General features: G+C 31.6%; 2 protein-coding genes across 2 annotated transcripts in view; both read left to right on the plus strand.

Annotated features, from left to right (window-relative positions):
* LOC134719215 (uncharacterized) overlaps window positions 1–5,553 on the plus strand; it is a 347,702-nt gene extending 342,149 nt beyond the window's left edge. The window contains exons 12-13 of the mRNA XM_063582218.1: window positions 1,422–1,561; window positions 3,756–5,553. Of these exons, the coding sequence (XP_063438288.1) occupies window positions 1,422–1,561; window positions 3,756–5,003 (1,388 nt within the window). The 3' untranslated portion in view covers window positions 5,004–5,553. The remainder of the gene's footprint in view (window positions 1–1,421; window positions 1,562–3,755) is intronic.
* Window positions 5,554–8,354: 2,801 nt separating this feature from the next.
* Window positions 8,355–12,645, plus strand: LOC134719216 (uncharacterized). Its single transcript, XM_063582219.1, has 2 exons — window positions 8,355–8,807; window positions 9,748–12,645. The coding sequence occupies exons 1-2, from the start codon at window positions 8,366–8,368 to the stop codon at window positions 9,822–9,824; spliced, it is 519 nt and encodes a 172-aa protein (XP_063438289.1). The 5' UTR covers window positions 8,355–8,365; the 3' UTR covers window positions 9,825–12,645.
* The last annotated feature ends 9,990 nt before the right edge of the window (window positions 12,646–22,635 follow it).

Here is a 22,635-nt window from a genome sequence, read left to right on the forward strand (position 1 = left end):
TTAATGTTGGCCCAGTTTTCAAGTTGGTCCAAATCGGGGTCCAAAATTAAACTTTGTTTGATTTCATCAAAAATTGAATAAATGGGGTTCTTTGATATGCCAAATCTAACTGTGTATGTTGATTCTTCATTTTTGGTCCTGTTTTCAAATTGGTCTACATTAAAGTCCAAAGGGTCCAAAATTAAACTTAGTTTGATTTTATCAAAAATTAAATTCTTGGGCTTCTTTGATATGTTTTATCTAAACATGTACTTTGATTTTTGATTATGGGCCCAGTTTTCAAGTTGGTCCAAATCAGGATTCAAAATTATCACATTAAGTATTGTGGAATAGCAAGAAATTTTCAATTGCACAGTATTGCACAATAGCAAGAAATATCTAATTACAGAGTATTGTCCAATAGCAATTATTTTTTTCAATTGGAGTTATCTTTCTTTGTATAGAATAGTAGTTGAATCAACTTTAATCATTGTTTTATACAATATACAATGTATTTTCATTTTTACTACCAACTGATAAATTAAAACAATCTTTACCATTCAGTGATAACAAGCACTTTTTATAACATTTTAATATTGTATGATGTATTTAAATGAGCAGTTTTTGTTGCAAACTTCATTAGAAATTTGAATTGAAATCAGTACATTATAACTTTAGTATAAGTGAATAGAAATCTATGAAATTTAAACACAAGGTTTATGACCATAAAAGGAAGGTTGGTATTGATTTTGGGAGTTTGGGTCCCAACAGTTTAGGAATTTTGGGCCCAAAGGGTCCAAAATTAAACTTTGTTTGATTTTGACAAAAATTGAATCCTTGGGGTTCTTTGATATGCTGAATCTAAAAATGTACTTAGATTTTTAATTTTTGGCCCAGTTTTCAAGTTGGTCTACACTAAGGTCCAAAGGGTCCAAAATCATAATGTGACATAAACCTATGTTGTGTCAACTATTTAATCACAATCCACATTTAAAGCTGTATCAAACTTAAAAGTTGTGTCCATACTTGTCCCATCTGTTCAGGGTTCTACATCTGCGGTCGTATAATGCTGCGCCCTGCGAAGCAACTGGTTTTATCTGCCCGATCGTTATCGCTTTCTTTTGTTGTCTATTCTTTGAAGTTTTTTATCTGCCCATTCGTTATCGCTTTCTTTTGTTTGTCTATTTTTTTGGTTTTTTTTAATTTGCCCGATCGTTATCGCTTTCTTTTTGACTGATGAATGTTGATTCGCCCGTGTGTAACTTATCCCCTTTTTATACACTGATTTAGATAGTTATATTTTTTACTTGCAATATTATAACGGTCTGCAGGATAAATCATTATATATTTTTTTATTAAATGAAGTAATTATATTCTTCAGACACATTTCAAGTGCAGTCATCCACTGAAATATTTAAATATTAATTTGTCTTTCATCACAGGCACATTCAATTTCTGGATGGATACAATACATTGTTATGGAAGCATAAACGACAAAACTGAAGCTGTATTGCTCGAAGGAGCTCGCAACCTTCTAGATCCACCAGTTATTGCTATTGGTACACACAAGGATAAATTTCAGGTATTTATATCAAAGTAACAATGGAGTAGACATGTTAATTTAGTCTCTGTTTATAAAAACTTGACGACTGAATTTGCGCCTTTGAAAATATTTAGGTAATGTTAACTTGTGTTGGTATAAAAACGGTATTCTAGTTAAGTTTAGACTATGGACATTGGAAATACTTCACCAATGTATTTGATCTATAAGGTAAGATTAGATCAAGTTTGCCACGACGTCTTACACATCTAACAGGCTGTTTACGAATCGCTGATTCAATGTTACATTAGAGCGCAGTTTAAATAGAAACTATCGCAATTGTTTCAGTCTAGATTGTATAATATCTATTTTATTTTACTGTACGAATATGAACCTTTGTCATATTGATAACAATGTATATCTTTTTCTTTCCTGACGGTCATGCTCGTCAATGCTGATTGTCGTTTTTGTTTTTTAAGGTGTTCTCAATGACATTTTTTGAGTGAAGTGTGAATGAGATGATACTAGCAGTACTGGCCTATGATTCCCTATGAATTGACACATAGTAAATTAAGAAAACCAGTGTTTTACAAGTCAATAATATTGCAAATAAATTGACATTTAATATGAAAAAAAAATGTATCAATTTTGTATTAGTAGTTTTAGTCTCTACTCTAACATTGCCTTATTTTAAAGATATTGTCTACGGATGTCACGATTATAGTTTCCTTTGGTATTGACAGGTTTATCAACAGTTCCTTATTTACTTGTCAAAATTATGATTATTCAAGTAACTAGACGGAGTAATGTTCACCATCAATTTGATTTTTACAATTACTATATACACTTTTTTTCTCTTTGCATGTGTTGGTGTCTGCTTATTTCAACAGGGTTGGCAAAGTAGTACCCGCCCGGGAATTCCTGGGTGGGAAAACCCTGGTTTTCCCGGGCTGGGCAATAGTCCCAGAAATTGGTTATAGTGGGCAATACTGGGCAATATGATTTTCTATGCCTATTTTAACACTAAATAGTAAAGACTTTGTACAGTTTCATAGTATAACAGCTAAATATATACTTTTTATACAGATAACCATTGGCAGTCATTTCTAAAAGATTGAAATGTCAATTTCATTCTCTTCTCTATAAATTCTATATGTAGGCAGAACAGATCATTTGTACATTTAAAGACACCTTTTTAATTACCAAACATTGTTTTAACAATCCAAACCTTGAAACATGCATTTTATTACAGTGTTTAAGTGACTTGTTAATTTTATTTGTCATAGTCATATTGCTAAATAAACACCCTAAGGGGTCATGCCAATAAAACTTATAGAATTGTAAGGGCTGATTATTGTTACATAACAAATCTGTGTTCTAATCTGAATAATTACTAATTATTTAGTGACATTATTTAAATGTAATTTTTCTTACAAGTAGTTGTTAATTCTTAATAGGAGTTATACTTATATGAAAAAAATAATAATTTTGCTTTGTATTTACAGTTTGCTCATCTAGACAAATGCTAAACAATCAAAATAGGGTATAAATATCTTATTAAATGTTTTAAATTTGTGTTTATCACTGAATCCTCTTTGAAATTCAGACAAGTATTTTATATTTCCCAGTCTTGCCCAGTATTACCCACTAAAACCCAGTAAAACCCGGGTTTTCCCAGTATTATCCACTGGGCTGGGTTATACTCATAAAACCCGGGTTTTTGCCAACCCTGAATTTCAATAAGTAGTGTTTTATCACTCATTCTTAATTTTGTCAACTTCCGTTCTTAAATAGTAACAAACTTTTTGCCCCAGTGTTCGATTCTTTATGAATATAGAAAATAAAAACTTTCATTAAAAACCCAACAATATACAGAACACAAGTTCATAGGAAAATTAAAACTGAGCAACATAAACCCCTCTGAAAAAACGGGGATTATTCTCCTATGCCCTGGTTGAATTAACAGATGCTGATATAACACCTGTACCATATAACCGGCTTAAAAACACCCCGATTGAAAACATATGAAACAATTCAATGCCAAAAACTAACCGCCTAACTCATATCATAACAATTTATACATCCGTTCTAGAAAAAAAATCACAGAAAAGTACAGATATGAGAATAGTAATAGTTGCTGACAGCCAAAAACATCATAAGAAATCATGTATCTACGACTGTTTAAGTTAAATGATACTGAAATAATACAATAATACTGTTTTTGTTTTTGCAAAAGGACGAAGAACAATGCAGAAAACGTCTCGAATCCTACACTGATAAAATATTTAAAGATTCCAAGCTTCACCTGAGATCAGTTCACCTGATATCCAACACAGAGGTTGAAGAAGATGCTTTTGGAAAATTGAGAAATAAAATATTTGCCACAGCAAAGAGTAGCGCAAATTGGAATCGAGAATACCCTGTTAAATTTATTCAGATGGAAAAAGCCATCAACTCTGAACTTACGATCGGAAAACAAATAATTTCTTTTGAAAGAGTAAAAGAACTAGGTGAGAAAATACCACTTCCGATAACTGATGACAATGAGCTTCGTCTCTTTCTCAGGTATCAACATGAAATTGGTAACGTGATATTTTTTGAAGACATTCCGTCATACATCATACTTGATCCCCAATGGTTAGCAAATGCCTTTACATGCATTGTTACAGCCCAGCAGTTTCAACTGGAATTACCACACTTACAATGGGACAACTTCAAACAAACAGGAAAGATGGATCCTAAGCTATTGGAAGAAATATTCAAGAAACAATCAGCAGACATGAGGATTCATAAAGAACATATACTGGAAGTAATCGGAAAGTTTGACATTATCATCTATCCATTGCTACTGACGGAAAGTGGAAATGTACAAAGGGAGCATAGTTTTTTTTACGTTCCATGCATGCTTCAAACATTAAAAAATAAGGATATTGATGTATTGTTTCACGTCCCAAATGCTAAAAAATCTACATGTTTGTGTTTTGTCTTTAGTTTTTTACCGCCGTATCTAATCAGCAATCTGATTGTCTCTTGTCTACGAGAATATCCTCTTGCAGTGGTGAAGGGCGAGATAGGTCTCTTCAAGGATTGTTGTGTATTCAATATTGGCAGAACTGGCTGTGCAAAATTTGTATTAGCAAAGTGTAGTCATATGATTCAGCTGCAAGTATGGCAATGGAATGAAGTAGATACAGAGATTAACCAAGCTGTTTTAAAAATTGTCGAAAGAGAAATCAACAGAATTGTCAACACACGATACAAGTTGAAAACGGTATCTTTCGAGAAAAAATGGAAGTGTGAGAGCACCAGTTTTTCCTTCGACACAGGATTCCATGAATTTGATCAAGTACATGATGGGGAAAATTATTATTGCGAAGAACATGCGACAACTCATAAATATAGAGACTATTGGTCTGGTGAGAAATCAAAGGTAATGTTTCTATTTGTTTTAGATTATTTTCATTTAGTGGGCATATATTTGTGACACGATGAAATCCAATTATTGGTAATTTTTATTTTTATTCCTTTGATGTGTACTTGTTGCTAATGTCAGTATCAGTGTGGACTGGTTGTGATAAAAAAAAAGTATTGGGTCCATTCCCAATTGATATGCGCGACTGTACCACGTAAGGATCTACTATCAGTTTCATTTACAAAATCGCGCATGATTTTGTTTTCTTCATAGAAATGCACGTGTTGTTATGTAAATTAAACGCTTGTCATTGTGTATCTTTTACTTTTCTTGTATCAGTAAAGATAGTTAATTTTTTGAGATCGACTTTGTCTAATTAGTTATCAAAAGTACCAGGATTATAATTAAGTACGCCAGACGCGCGTTTCGTCTACTTGAGACTCATCAGTGACGCTCATGTCAAAATATTTATAAAGTCAAACAAGTACAAAGTTAAAGAGCATTCAGGATCTAAATTTCCAAAGAGTTGTGCCAAATATGACTAAGGTAATCCATGCCTGGGATAAGAAAATCCGTAGTCTTTTAAATTGTGTCAGTCAAATAAAGGCAACAGTAGCATACCACTGTTCGAAAGTCATAGATCTGTTGAGAGAAAACAGATCCGTCTTACAAACTAAAACTGAGGTTAACACATCAATTTTAAGAGGTAAACAACGAAACTTTTGTTTTACAGGAAATGTACTCAAAACCCGACCAACTTCAAACATTTGCGTAATCCACACTATAACTCATAATTTAAAGCTCACCTAACCGTATTCCGATCAGAGAAAGAGTTTTCATTAATAAACTTGAATATTAAAAAGACTTGTGTTGTTCTTCTTTTTCTGTTTGTTCAGAAGGATTTGTCCAACCTGTTCATTTACTATTGAGGGTTATAAATCATATTTAGACGCAACACATAAAAAGTGCGCACTGGCTACGGTTACATGGAAATGTAACAATAATAAAAATACTATTGTTACATTGGAGACTAATTGCTGGAATGCAAAGATGGGTAAGGAACCGGTTATTTCCGAATGTAACAATAATTATTGAGTCTACGATTACATTACGTTATTGCTGAGACTACTATAACATGTAGAAGTCTCAGGTTATCATGGTTATTGTTACATAAAAAACAACAATGTACGCTAGATTTATTAAACTTATAGTTGTATTGCTTGATTCTTTCATATGTACTAAATAATACTTGTAATAATGATAGATAATACATATTATTATTCAACAAATATTGTTTAAATAGTTTTGTGTATTAATGGTTTTGATGTTCTTTAAGCTAATTCTCCAGATTAGGAGTGCCAAAGACGAAAAATATAGTACAATAGTTTCACTTTTAAGTATTTGACTGCACACCTACTCTTTTTACTGTCAGTATACTTTGAACAATGGATGAAGATATTCCTATTACCAATGGTGTTTATGGTGAAAATTTTAAAACCTGGGATGCGTTGTAAACGGAATTGAAACTATATCAAGACACACATTTCATACAGCTATACAAACTCAGTTTTAAAACAAATTGTTACATCACGAAAGCAAAGTTTGATAACTGTAACTTTAATTCTGGGAACTTCTGTATGTACATGTATCCATGGAGGACGCAATGTCGTTCATCAAAAATGTGTCGGAGTTTAAAATGCTTTAATAACCACTTACTGGAGTAAAGTAATTGTATGTAATAAATGTATGTAATTGTAAATATAAAATAAATGTATGTATTGTAAATATAAAATAAATGTATTATTATTTAGTACATATTACTAGTCCCATCTTACATTGCTGTTTGTCATGTAATAATAACGCAATGTAACCGTAGTCTCAATAATTATTGTTACATTCGTAATTAAGCAGGTCCTTACCCAACCATGCATTTCGGCATTTAGTCACCAATGTAACAATAATATTTTTATTATTGTTACATTTCCATGTTACCGTAGCCAGTGCCTAAAAAGTCACCAAAACGGTATTGCATGAGAGAAGCTAAAAAACATACAAACTTTTTAGATTTTTTGTGGGACTTTCATATAAAATAAAGGTTGCATTGTAAATAAATAAATAGCTTTTTATAGATGAAGGAACAATTTGCGAAAAAAAAAACTAGGGACTTCATCGATTCATATTTCTGTTCAAGGTTGAAAAACAAATAACATGACACGTAAAGCGAAAGTAAAACAGTTGAGTATCTATTTATATCTATTTATATGTTTGAAATCAGAAATGAACTATCAGATAATTTACAGCCATCCTACAGGCTCCACGCCCACACCTGACAATTTTTTTAAGTGCCTCTTTTTTAAGCATCTTAAGTGCTTTCCTAAAATTAATGTGATCGTCTATAGGATAAACGCTGTATAACGAAAATATTAATGTGATTTTTAAGACAATTATCCATCCTATTTTACTTGTTTACGATCGTATCATACTATGCTATATGAAAAATAAAGAAATGTTACTGACCGGTATGTTGCTATTATATTCTGAGTGGTTTTATGTATGTTCAAGGCAGAAGTAATGAAATGCATGTAATAATGCATCTTCAATCAATTGAAAAGAATGCCATGTTTACTTGGTTGCGTTGAATATCATAGCAGCTTGAATAGCCCCTATGTCCTAGATATCTATCTTTGTCGAACAACAAGTATATCTTCAAGAACATTGTGCTTTGTACAAATCTCGCATGCATGCAATTTATGAATGGCTTTCATTTATTTTGACTTTATTGAACCATTAAACTAATTTTTGACTCTTCACATTGAATAATCCGCGAAGCGGATTATGTAAAATGTGGAGAGTCAAAAATTAGTTTTATGGTTCAATAAAGTCAAAATAAATTATTGCCATTCATTATAAATAAATTTCTATGAAAAAAATAGGCTCAAAGAACTTTTAATACTATTTATATTAAAACAATAACAACATACACACATGTTGGCGTATGAATACACAACATCAGAATGGGCGTGTCTCCATAAAAATTGATAACATTGAAAATAAAACTAATACTTTTAACCAATCAGAAGACAGTAAATACACCAAATTTATTTATTGATATATTTTTTTTTATATTTTTTTAATTATTCAACAAAATTTGACTTGATTTTGAATATTCTGACGTCAACATGAATTTTCTGTCTATCATTAATTCTGTGTTCTATCCTTTTTTCACTTTCCAGGTGTATTTACTGCCATGACCTTATTTGTAGGTCTATCTACCTGTTAATAGATGGCAATTATATAGCATTAGTTTGTATCATTACATATTTCATTGATATTAATAGATGATAATTATATAGCATTAGTTTGTATCATTACATATTTCATTGATATTATAGGTTCCCGTCAGATTAAGTAGTGAGGAACAGAATTACGTCAGAATGTCAAAGATAGTTCTAGAGGTATTATCAGGCGTTTTATACGATCGCTTATTCTTAGATACAATGACTGGAGAAATACTTGATCGTAAAAAGTTGGACATAACAGAAATGTGTAAGAAATATTGTGCTTTAAAAATAAACTTTCCAAGTCAAGGCTTTAGGAAAATAGAAGAGGTTGACGAGATTTCTACCAATGAAACTACTATTGGTGACGACATTCAACGGATACGTGTGATCAGAAATGAAATGCAGCATTCTTCTGTCTTTGCATTAGATGACACACGATACGAAACACTAATCGAAATAGTTCGTGCTATGCTAACTAGATTTGATCAGTGTAACAATCCAGCAGGTGAATCCTACGTAAAACGATTAGACGAAATCATGAAAATGGAATTAGAGACCAGGAGTTTTGAAGAGATAAAAGAAAGAATGAAAGCAGGTAACTTAAGTGATATCTTTTTCATGTTTGAAGTACAGGAACAAATCCTGAATCTTGAAAGACAGATAACACCACGCTCAAAAATTAATCGATAGAAAAGAGTACAACAGGAAAATATTACTACACAAAACAGTAAAACCAATGCTTTGAAGCCATAAAAAAAACGTTCCCCTTCGATCTCGGCTATTGACCATTACGATAGGAAAACGGGAATACAAAAGTTTATCCTGTTTACATTTCTTTGTTAATAAAGGTAGAAAAACTGCAACTTTCAATTAATAAGTCTTGTCAGATGATATAATACTTTTCTAAAACTATTAGAAAAATGCTTGATTTTATACAGAAAAGAAAAATAGGAATGCAAGTATACAAAACCAAATATATCAACCCCGAATTTAAAACACCTAACCATTTGTATTCATGATGTGCTTGTCATTTGTGTGACGTTTTGTATAATATGTGTAGATAGTGTCCATTACATTACCTCCTAATCAAAACAAATGTTCTTAAACAGCTATCTAGACTTAAAAATGTCAAAGTGAAAACAAATCGATATTTACGACTTGTGTTTTATACCTTGTTGATATATTTCACATATTTTGAATTATAGTATTGTATTTTTCGACGTAAATATGCTTCAGACATGTATATTATGTATACGATTTAACTGTAGTTCAACATCATTTAGATGCATACAAAATATGACAACATCTGGAAAAATCAAACAAATACTTAAACCAAGTCTGCATCATCAATTCTAACTTAAAATGAATAATAATACATACAACAAATCATCTGGATAAAGCGAACACAACTAAGTTATTCTTCATGTTAAGGTAAACGAATGTTGCTCTAATTAGGTACATTATATTATCTCAGTATCGGATGCAAACACATTTTACAAATGATTTTTTGACGGAATTTCTTTTAAATTTTTCAGGATTGATAGAAAAGATAGAAAAGATTCATGCAGTTGTCGATAGTGTGGTATCTGATGCTTTGAACGATATTTGTTAACTCATTTTTGTATTCACCATTTGCGGTCAATGGGATATTGAATACTGAATATGTGAAAAATTGGCATAATGGAAAAATGTAATGATCTACTCAAACTATAATTTACTAATTAAATTGACAAAAAAGTCAATGGTAAACAATAAATATAAACAAGAAGATGCGGTTTGAAAACTATCAATTTGAGTCCCAATGTAATAAAAGTTAACAATAGGTCAAAGTACGAAGCCGCGGCGCACACCAATCAGCAAACTATAAATTCTAGCGTAAAACCATTCATACAGGACGACCGAGGTCTTATAACAGAGTAACACATATGAACCAAACCAACAAACCACATCTGTGGAATAATAGGTTACTGACTTAGGACAAGCGCATACAAATGCAGAATGTGTTTGATATATTAACTAGTATTTCAAGATAAGTTAAAACATAGTTGTTAATCATAAAGTTAAATCATCAATATGTTTTATCATTAAAAGAAAGCTTCATGTCGAAGTTGTGAAATCAAGGTAACATTTTTAGAACAGTTCATTATAGAATGAGTGTCTAGCTGGCTAGTTTTGTCATTTTCATAAGGTGGGCGTACTGATATAATACCAGTTAGACACCATTTGAAGCAATAATTTCAATGTCCAACATTCTTAACATATTGACCAAATTACTTATTAACTTCAGTTTTACATAATTAATCAATCAATCAATCAAAATTGTGTCATTTCAACGCAAAGTAATCAATATACTTTGCGTTGAAATGACACAATGTTGATTGATTGAATGATTGATTGTTAATTGCTAAACGTACGGTGGCAAATGTTTCATGAATGTTCAGGACAAAAACAAAATAACAATGAATACCACCACAGCTCCTGTAATAGAAGCCGTCTGGGATTAAGGTCAGAGAAATTTACCTGTAAGGGTGTGTATGATACTGGTAAAGATGGTTTACAAACAATAACATAACAATTTATTCAACTAAACATAGATTAAGGGATTAAGGTCAGTGAAATTAAGACAGCCACTGGAAATTACCTGTATATGTGTGTATGATACTGGTAAGATGATTTATGAACAATAAAATAACAATGTATTCCACTATACTTTACTATACTAGACGAAGACTTTGCAAAAAACAAGATCATTATTCATATTTATTTATATAATTATCATTAGATTGCATTCTTTCTTAGCCGTGATCGATAAAGTTTAAAATCGTTGACTCTCCAACTTTTTTTTTGTTTGTTAAATGACTACGTGGAAATTCCACGAAATTATCAAGTCTGAATCCGCCTTTTAGCTCACCTGGCCAAATAGGCCAAATTTACTAACCACAACCATCATTCGGCAATCTAGTTTAAAAAATAAAAGTGTCCGATGACCCTGCTTGTCAACCAAGATGGCCAAAATGGCTAAACTAGTCTAATGGGAAGTAAAATACAAGTTTTGACTATTACTTTGAATACCGTTATAAAAAGAGAAAATCTGACAAGAACTGTTCAGAATGTTAAGCTTTATCAATTGTCACAACTGTCAGACGACTTCCTTTAGGAGTTGTTGCACTTAAAACAATGATAAATGTTTCTATTTGTTTGTCATGATTTCTTTGTATATTGAAAACAATAATAATAGATAGAGAGAAACTTTAAATAGCAAAAATGATATAGCACGACATGTTCTACAAATAATTCTAAAAAGGTCAAAATCGTCAGTCGACTCCTTATTCGAGTTATCTTAAAAGTCATAAAAGATAGACAAATGATAGATAGAAATTGAAATAAACGAAAATTATCTAAAGTCTAGCACTGGAGATGCAAAGTCTAGTGCTATAGATAATTTTACTAGCCGTTGGGTTATCTTTTTTTTCAAGTATTTGAAAGTGTTTGAGATAATATCAAGTATCAAAAACGTTCGTCGACGCAACTCCCAGCATATTTTGGGCCTGTTCAAAGTCAGGCTATGTACACCATGTGTTTGTTGGTGTTTTACCTAAATATTTAAAAATTTGTGCATGATTTTGTATTTTAACCTTTTTAATCGAGTGTTACTGATAATTGTTGTGTAAACGAAACACACAACGGCGTACACAATGATAAGCTTGGAATCTTTTATGAGTTTTTTTTCTGTGTTGCACGTCTGTTTTTTTATTTAAGAATTAAATGCTTCTTTTTGTAAATTTCGGAAGCGCTTCATACTAAAAATGTGCGCACGGTCAACAATTTTACAACCCTATAAAGTTACAAAAAGAAGCATGCAATACTTATAATTACATTTTTTAGCTATTATCATGAAAACACGAATTTTATAAATTTTGTATTTTATTCACCTGTGCACTTTATTGTGGGACCACTTGCTATCATGAATGAACAAGTTTTATTGAGTGATAAAATTGCTTACGGAATAACACGTGATGTGCAGTTAGCCAATCAAAATAAAGTATTACAATGAAACATACATCTAATGTAATTATTAAAGAGAAGTCGAGGTTGTAAGTTCAAATGGCAATATTTTTTGGCAGTTCTACAACATGTAACTTTTCATTTCATCAGCAATATCAATATTTGTATAGTTATTCATTTTCTTCAACTAATTCGTTTATTCATTTATCAGCTATTTTTATTGGTACTGTGTGAACATATGTTTTAAATATTCTATAATATTGTCAGAAAAGGTGTTGCAACAGTTACAATAATCCCATAATAATAATGTCATACATAATATATTTTTTCTTGTATTCAATCATTCCAAACGTGTAAATAAAAGTCCTTTGCAAAATTTAGTGACTTTGTACATATCTTGAAAAATTAAGATTTACAAATTTAACATGTCATGGTACCATTGTGTTTTTTTTATTTTGTTATTTTATCACTATTTGTCTAAGTAGTGTCTCCTACTTGTTTATATCTGTATGTTTTTTTGATGAGTACTTATGTAAAAAAAAAAAAAAAAAAATGTTCTTGTTCTAATTTATTTGCCGAAAAATCAAAGCAACATCAACACACGTTGAACCTGACAGGCCAACCTATTACAGCAACATCGACACGTTGAACCTGACAGGCCAACCAATCACAGCAACATTGACACGTTGAACCTGACAGGCCAACCTATCACAGCAACATCGACACATTGAACCTGACAGGCCAACCAATCACAACAACATTGACACGTTGAACCCGACAGTCCAACCTATCACAGCAACATCGACGCGTTGAAGCTGACAGTCCAACCTATCACAGCAACATCGACACGTTGAACCTGACAGGCCAACCAATCACAACAACATTGACACGTTGAACCTGACAGGCCAACCTATCACAGCAACATCGACACGTTAAACCTGACAGGCCAACCTATCATAGCAACATCGGCACAAAAAGCAGCATATTCGTACATATAAAATAATGAGTAAAATAACATACATACCGAACTGAAAGGAAAATTCGAATTGGAAAGTTCCTTATAAAATTGCAAAATTCAAAGCTCAGGCACTTAAAACGATGGAACACAACTGTCATATATTCGTACTTGGTTCATGTATTTCCTTAATGTAAAAATGGTGGATTGAACCTGGCTTTATAGATAGCTACACCTTTCACTTGTTTAAATTACGCATAGCATTCCATTATATTGACAACAATGTGTGAACAAAACAAACAGATATAATAGGTAAAAATGTCAAAAATAGGGGTACAGCAGTCCACAATGTGTTATATTCTTATTCACCTTAAAAGCAAAAGATGTCAAAAACGAAACAAACAAAACATTATTTTTGCAAATGATCGATTTCAAGTAATACATAGGTGAAAGATACCAAAGGCATATTCAAACTCATAAAGTCGGAGACAATCTGACAAAGACATGGCTAAAAAAAGATGACAAAAAGTCAAACAACAGAATACAAAACACAACAGAGAAAACAAGACTGAGCAGCACAAAGCAAATACAGTGAAAGGAATGAACTTTGATTGAAAATCTCTCTTTTTATATGTAAGGTTAAATTTCATTGTTATGCCCCCGCCGTAGCTGAGTGGGCATTAAGTTTTGCCCTTGTCCATCTGTACCTCCGTACGTTCGTTCGTCCCAAAGCTGGTTTCCCTTCTCTTACTTTAGTTTGCCGCTACCAAATGTTATAAAACTTATACACAATGCTCACTTCGGTTCTAGAGTTATACCCCTTTAAAAATGAAAAAAATGCTGAATTTTTATACGCCCGTTTACGAGACGTATCACCATATACCGTTGTCCGTCTGCCCTTCTGTCCGTCCGTCGTCAACATATCATGTCGGACATTAACTCAAAAACGCTTTAACCAATTTGAAAAAAACCTTGATGAATTGTTTATATCTATTTACGTGAGCTCCCTATCGTTTTTTTATAAATTCTAGATTTAACGTTTCTGAGTTATTGGGTTTTATTCATTAAAAAAAAGGGGGAGTTTCCAGTTTTCGGACAATAACTCAAGAATGCTTTCACCGTGACCAACTTGCAAGAAATGTTGGTTAAATTTTTATATCTATTGACATGAGCTTCCTTTTGATTTTTATAAATTTTAGATTTTAGGTTTCCAAGTTACGTGGTTTTATTCATAAAAAAGGGGGATTTTCCAGTTTTCGGAAAATAACCTAAACAATGTTTTCAGCAGTTCTCATGAAACTTTAATGGATTGTTAATATCTTTTGATGTAGGCTCCCTTTAGAAGTTTATAAATTGTAGTTGTTTATAGTCTGACAACAGATTTACTCAGAAATCTTAAGGGCATACGATACAGAGACCGAGGAGGTAATGACGTTGCTAACGTAAAATGTTATTTTCGCGACGTCAAACTGTGACATATCGGGAAAAGGTGCATTTTTCGACTGATTTTTATCATTCAAACTGATTTAATTTGAAAACGAGTTCATGGACCCCTATTTTTCAAAACATCAATTTGTTTCATTTTGCAGGGAGATTATGTGACCCAAATTTGAGAAAACTGTAAATAGAGGATTTTTGTTAATTTTGGTAAATATGCAGCAAAAAATGACGTATTTTCCTCAATTCATGAACATTTGATTTATTTCTGAATTAAAAATGCATCATTTTTTATGATACTTATAAAATAAAGAAATTACCGATTATTTAACAAAAAACAATTTGTGTTTATCTTTAATAACAAAATAGTTATGTCTTTCTTTCGAAAAAGAAATTACGGCCACAAATCTGAATTTTGAGCAAATATACAAAATGTCGACCCCATTTTACTCAAAAAGTAGCACATGAAGGTATATTTTTTATTAAATATTTGATTAAATCAGGTAAAAAATAGCCTATATGCAAATTTTCACGAACTTGTAAATACAGGATCAAAACTGTATCGTATGCCCTTAAATTGAATATAAATTCAATTCATATGATATATAAAGGCAACAGTAGTATACCGCTGTTCAAAACTCATAAATCCATGGACAAAAAACAAAATCGGGGTAACAAACCAAAACCGAGCGAAACGCATTAAATATAAGAGGAGAACAACGACACAACACCGAAACGCAACACACACAGAAACGGACCAAGCATCAGACAAAACACCACGAGAATAACAAATATAACATGAAAACCAAATACATGAATTTGGGATAGACAAGTACCGTGCCACGTCTTATCTCAATATCTAAAAAATAAGAGGAAACACAAACGACTCAACGTTAAAATGCAACACACAGAGAAACGAACAATAATATAACAATGACCATCTTCCTGACTTGGTACAGGACACATTTAAAGGGGAATAAAAGTGGTGGGTTGAACCTGGTTTTATGGCATGCCAAACCTCGCACTTTAATTGCAAAGTTAAATATAACATTGAAACACATTTCAAGTTTTTTGACTACATTTATTCAGAAACCTATAGTATGTCAAATATTTAATTACAATCCAAATTCAGACCTGTATCAAGCTTGAATATTGTGTCCATTTTTTTCCCAACTGTTCAGGGATTGACCTCTGTGGGTGTATGCTGCGCTCAGCGAAGCAGTTAACTCGTTTCTATTCTCTAACTTTAGCTTGTTTCAACCAAATGTTATGACACTTATAAACAAGGCTTATTACCACAAAATACAGATCAAATTAGAATTTTGGTTTGCGTCACTTTTACTTTTCTAGAGCTATCCTCCTTCACAAATGGAAAACTATGCTATATTTTTGGTTTCCGTTTATTACTTTAGTTTGCCTCAACCAAATGTTCTGAAACTTATACACGCTACGTATTACCACAACACTTATGTCAAGTACAACTTTGGGTAGCGTCACTTTTTACCGTTCTACTTTATATGACATGCAAGCGGGAGCATCATCTGTGTCCCATGGACACATTCCCCATTTATTTAGAAAGGTTTAGTAAAATGTTATTGAAAAAGGGTAGCTTGTACATAATTGACAAAAATATTCCACATGGAATAACCTGAGTAACTCACATACATCATGTTTAACAGTAATATTTCAATCATCGATTTCATTTGGAGATTTGATAAATTCACATTTAAGGATCATACGAAACATGGTAGTGATATATTTTTATGTTTATGTTGTTGTTGCCTGGAATGTATTACTGTTGTAGGGATTTTTTGTTCTTCTTGTGAGTTTGGTTTATAAGTGTTGAGGTTGTTGCTTGTAGTTTATTATTTCAGTTGTAGAAAATTTTCTTTTCATCTTGTGAGTTCGGGTTTTAAATGTTGTTGTTGTTGCCTGTAGTTTATTACAGTTGTAAGGATATTTTGTTCTTCTTGTGAGTTTGGGTTTTAAGTGTTGTTGTTGTTGCCTGGAGTGTATTACTGTTGTAGGGATTTTTAGTTCGTCTTGTCGGTTTGGGTTATAATTGTTGAGGTTATTGCTTGTTGTTTATTACAGTTGTAGGGATTTTCTTTTTTTCTTGTGCGTATGGGTTATAATATGTTGTTGTTGTTGCCTGGAATGTATTACTGTTGTAAGGATTTTTTGTTCTTCTTGTGAGTTTGGGTTATAAGTGTTGAGGTTGTTGCTTGTAGTTTATTACAGTTGTAGGAATTTTTCTTTTCTTTTTTGAGTTTGGGTTTTAAATGTTGTTGTTGTTGCCTGTAGTTTATTACAGTTGTAGAAATTTTTCTTTTCTTCTTGTGAGTTTGGGTTATAATGTTGTTGTTGTTGCCTGTAGTTTATTACAGTTGTAGGAATTTTTCTTTTCTTCTTGTGAGTTTGGGTTATAAATGATGTTGTTGTTGCCTGTAGTTTATTACAGTTGTAGGAATTTTCTTTTCTTCCTAATGTGGTGCAAGTTATAATTTTATTCTGACATTCGTGTCGTTGTTCATTGATTCTAGTACGGAGATCACCGCTTATGTCAAATTCGAGGTATAAGTCTGAAAAGGGGACACAGGAAGCCGTGTCTGTTGTTTATTGATTCTAGTACGGAGATCACCGCTTATGTCAAATTCGAGGTATAAGTCTGAAAAGGAGAGAGAGTAAGCCGTGTCTGTTGTTTTTTTTTTAATTTCCAGTTCAGAAAATGAAGAAACCAGACTTGGGGTCAATTACATTTGAATGTAATTAATTAAATTGCACATTACATGGAATCGAATCATATCACAAGGTAAGTAGTGATTTAAATTACCTTCATTTAGATCTAGTTTATATTTTCAAAATGGTGTTGATAGTTTATTTATTTTTATTTTAACTTTTTTTAACTTTTGTGCTATATTTTGTATATAAGAAAAAGAGAAGCATTAAATACATTGACATTCGTGTTGGGAATAATATACTACAACAAACAAATTGTAGATTTGATATTACAAACCGTTTTCTTCGTTATAAAGTTGAGTATGTCAAATTTTAGCTGTTTTCTTGAAATGCATATATGCATTTGGACAGTGGTATTTAAACTATATATATTGAAATGAGTCAACAGTTATATGTTGATTTCTATAAGTATTAGTATATAAGGCTTCTTGTCACACCCATTATAAGCAAATTATAGTTCTTTTATAAAGTGTTTCATGAACGGGTCGGGTAACTGTATTTTAAAACTTTATATAATTTTGTGAACTCTTTAAGCGTTTTTGTGTTGTGTTATGTATTTCCCTTTACTATGCAACATAATGTTTGTTCGTCCAATCTTGAAATGTCAGATGAAACTTACCACAAATCCCGCCAGGACATAACAGATCCTCTACAAATAAATACACAAATAAATATAATGCAATTTAAACACATTCACAAAGTGTATTTTATTATTGTAAATGGTAAATGCGTGTTTGAAATATCAAGTAAGTTCCTTTATTTCAACAGTATTTAATTATTTGTATTTTAATACCCGTTGATTTCCACTGAAAATGTGTACTATTAATACTCGCATGTTGGTATTTTTAAGGTAGATCATCGGTAGATATTTCCCAAGATAGAATTTTCGTTTACTTTGCCAAAATGATAATTTAACTATGGTCTTGTCATAAATATAATAAAAAGGTCACCGTTCTAATTTTTAAACTATGAGTCGTTCTGAATTGCCTAACTTTGGTTTGAGTGATCAAGAAAAAACACATTTTTGTGCATAACAAGAAATCTATATGATAGATTTTTGAAATAAATTGTTAGAAGATAGATTTTATTATATGTTTTAAGAAAATTAAAAAGGAAAGATGGTCAGTGATGGTTTTATATACACAAATAAATATAATGCAATTTAAACACATTCACAAAGTGCATTTTGTTTTGTAAATAGGAAATGCGTGTTTAAAATATCAAGTAAGTTCCTTTATTTCAACATTATTCAATTATTTGTATCTTAAAACCCGTTGATTTCCACTGACAGGTTTTGCTATGGCAAACTAATTATACTCGCATGTTGGTATTTTAAAGGTAGAACATGGGTACATATTTCCCATAATAGAATTTTCTTATACTTTGCCAAAATGACAATTTAACTATGTTCTTATCAAAAGTATAATAAAAGGTCACCGTGCTATTTTTAAACTATAATGGCCTATCGTTGGTTTGAGTGGTCAAGAAAAACCTTTTTTTTGTGCATGAAAAGAAATCTATGAGATAGAATTTTGAAATAAATTGTTAGAAGATTGATTTTATAATATGTTTTAAGAAAATAAAAAGAAAAGATGGACAGTGATGGTATTACTGAATTGTTTTTTTCTTGATAATTTTTAAATGTGTAAATGCTTACTGAAAGAGTTATCTCCCCTAAGTTGAAAACATTATTTCTAAAACACAAATGTTTGGTATTTGTTTAAATATATCAGCAAGTTGTCTTCATATAAAAAAAAACCCGGTCAAACCAATAAAATTGCAAAACTGTCTAAAAATTTGCAGATTTTGGCAAACAACTAGACTGATTGCATATTGTGATAGTACGATCCAAGCTGTCGGTATACAATACAAGAGGGATGAAAGATGTCGGTATACAATAAATATACCTCAAAATCAGATATACATTTTTTTCTTCTTCTTTTTGCAACTTTTCCTAATGGTTAGGAGCACACCAATTGCTTGATTATTCGAAAATAGTTAAAATCACTTTGGTATAAGTATGAATTATAATTGTTGTTTTTGTTGCCTATAGTTTATTACAGTTGTAGGGATTTTTCTTAATTTCTTGTGAGTCTGGGTTATAATTGTTGAGGTTGTTGCTTGTAGTTAATTGCAGTTGTAGAATTTTTTCTTCTTGTGAGTTTTGGTTATAATTGTTGTTGTTGTTTCCTGTTGTTTATAATGTTTAGGGATTTTCTTTTTTTCTTGTGCGTATGGGTTATAATATGTTGTTGTTGTTGCCTGGAATGTATTACTGTTGTAAGGATTTTTTGTTCATCTTGTGAGTTTGGGTTATAAGTGTTGAGGTTGTTACTTGTTGTTTATTACAGTTGTAGGAATTTTTCTTTTCTTCTTGTGAGTTTGGGTCTTAAATGTTGTTGTTGTTGCCTGTAGTTTATTACAGTTATAGGAATTTTCTTTTCTTCCTAATTTGGTGCAAGTTATAATTTTATTATGAAATTCGTGTAGTTTTTCATTGATTCTAGTACGGATATATATATGTTGATTTCTATAAGTATTGGTATGTAAGGCTTCTTGTCACACCAATTATAAGCAAATTATAGTTCTTTTATTAAGTATTTCATGAACTGGTCGGGTAACTCAAACTTTAAATAATTTTGTGAACTCTTTCAGCGTTTTGTGTTTAACTAGTAATATGTTTTTCCCTTTACTATGTCACAGAATGTTTGTTCGGTCAATCATTTAAAATATCAAGTGAAACTTACCACAAATCCCCTCAGGACATAACAGATCCTCTACAAATAAATACACAAATAAATATAATGCAATTTAAACACATTCACAAAGTGTATTTTATTATTGTAAATGGTAAATGCGTGTTTGAAATATCAAGTAAGTTCCTTTATTTCAACAGTATTTAATTATTTGTATTTTAATACCCGTTGATTTCCACTGAAAATGTGTACTATTAATACTCGCATGTTGGTATTTTTAAGGTAGATCATCGGTAGATATTTCCCAAGATAGAATTTTCGTTTACTTTGCCAAAATGATAATTTAACTATGGTCTTGTCATAAATATAATAAAAAGGTCACCGTTCTAATTTTTAAACTATGAGTCGTTCTGAATTGCCTAACTTTGGTTTGAGTGATCAAGAAAAAACACATTTTTGTGCATAACAAGAAATCTATATGATAGATTTTTGAAATAAATTGTTAGAAGATAGATTTTATTATATGTTTTAAGAAAATTAAAAAGGAAAGATGGTCAGTGATGGTTTTACCGAACTAGTTTTCTTGCTACAAGTAAACGTTAGAAAATTGTGTAAATTTTTACGTAAAGAGTTATCTCCTTTTAACTTGCTCAGTTGACAACATTGTTTTTAAAATACAAATGTTTGGTATTTGTTTGAATATATCAAACATATTCATATAAAAAACTAGAGGCTCTAAAGAGCCTGTGTCGCTCACCTTGGTCTAAGTGCATATTAAACAAAGGACACAAATGGATTCATGACAAAATTGTATTTTGGTGATGGTGATGTGTTTAAGTTCTTACTTTACTGAACGTTCTTGCTTCTTACAATTATATCTATAATGAACCTTGCCCATTAGTAACAGAGAAAAATATTTGGTAAAAATTTACATAAATTTACCGAATTAATGAAAATTGTTAAAAATTGACTATAAAGGGCAATAACTCCTTAAGGGGTCAATTGATCATTTAGGTCATGTTGACTTATTTGTAGATCTTACTTTGCTGAACATTACTGCTGTTTACAGTTTATCTCTATCTATAATAGTATTCAAGATAATAACCAAAAACGGCAAAATTTCTTCAAAAATTACCAATTGGAGGGCAGCAACCCAACAACCGATTGTCCAATTCATCTGAAAATTTCAGGGCAGATAGATATTGACTTGACTAACATTTTAACTTCTTGTCAGATTTGCTCTAAATGCTTTGGTTTCAGAGTTATAAGCCAAAATCTACATTTTACCCCTGTTCTATTTTTAGCCGTGGCTGCCATCTTGGTTGAATGGCCAGGTCATCGGACACATTTTTGAAACTAGATACCCCAAAGATTATTGTGGCCAAGTTTGGATCAATTTGGCCAAGTAGTTTCAGAGGAGAAGATTTTTGTAAAAGATTACTTAGATTTATGAAAAATGGTTAAAAGTTGACTATAAAGGGCAATAACTCCTAAAGGGGTCAACTGACCATTTCGGTCATTTGACTTATTTGTAAATCTAACTTTGCTGAATATTATTGCTGTTTACAGTTTATCTCTATCTATAATAATATTCAAGATTATAACCAAAAACAGCAAAATTTCCTCAAAATTACCAATTCAGGGGCAGCAACCCAACAACAGGTTGACCGATTCATCTGAAAATTTCAGGGCAGATAGATCTTGACCTGATAAACATTTTTACCCCTGTCAGATTTCCTCAAAATGCTTTGGTTTTTGAGTTATAAGCCAAAAACTGCATTTTACCCCTATGTTCTATTTTTAGCCGTGGCGGCCATCTTGGTTGGTTGACCGGGTCACACTACACATTTTTTAAACTAGATACCCCAAAGATGATTGTGGCCAAGTTTGGATTAATTTGGCTCAGTAGTTTCAGAGGAGAAGATTTTTGAAAAAGCTAACGCCGGACGACGACGGACGACGGACGACGGACGACGGACGCCAAGTGATGAGAAAAGCTCACTTGGCCCTGTGGGCCAGGTGAGCTAAAAACAGTCTAACCAATAAAATTGCACAACTGTCTAAAAATTTGCAGATTTTGGCAAACAACTAGACTGATTGCATATTGTGATAGTATGATCGAAGCTGTCGGTATACAATAAATATACCTCAAAATCAGATATATATCATTTTCACTATTAATATGATTAACATCTGACAGTGAACTGGTATGCACAAAGCGATGATTATTTCAAGTAACAAACACGACTGCCAATTGTGTTTAAGTAAATCTTCTTTGTTTTCAGTGTAATAACATAGAAAATGTAAACTATATTACCAATTGCATTATTCTTTTTGTAACTTCATTGGGGTGTAAAAGCGTTGACCGAAGTACATTTTGTATGAAGTGCGGATGCGCTTCATTTTAATAATGCGTGCACGGTCAACGCTTTTACACTCATATGAAGGTACAAAAAGAAGCATTCAATACTTTAGTCATACTAATTTTTTTTAGCCAGGATCATGAAAACACGATTTTATCAGGTTTTTATTTAATTTACCTGTGCACTTTATTGTTGGACCTCGTGTCATCATGAATGATAAATGTTATT

The sequence above is a fragment of the Mytilus trossulus genome, chromosome 5, assembly GCF_036588685.1.
Source record: "Mytilus trossulus isolate FHL-02 chromosome 5, PNRI_Mtr1.1.1.hap1, whole genome shotgun sequence".
NCBI lineage: Eukaryota > Metazoa > Mollusca > Bivalvia > Mytilida > Mytilidae > Mytilus > Mytilus trossulus.

Coding starts and splice junctions, on each gene's coding strand:
- LOC134719216 (XM_063582219.1), top strand. CDS start 8,366: ATGTCAAAGATAGTTCTAGAGGTATTATCAGGCGTTTTATACGATCGC. Junction 8,808..9,747: donor AAAAGAAAGAATGAAAGCAG/GTAACTTAAGTG, acceptor TAAATTTTTCAG/GATTGATAGAAAAGATAGAA.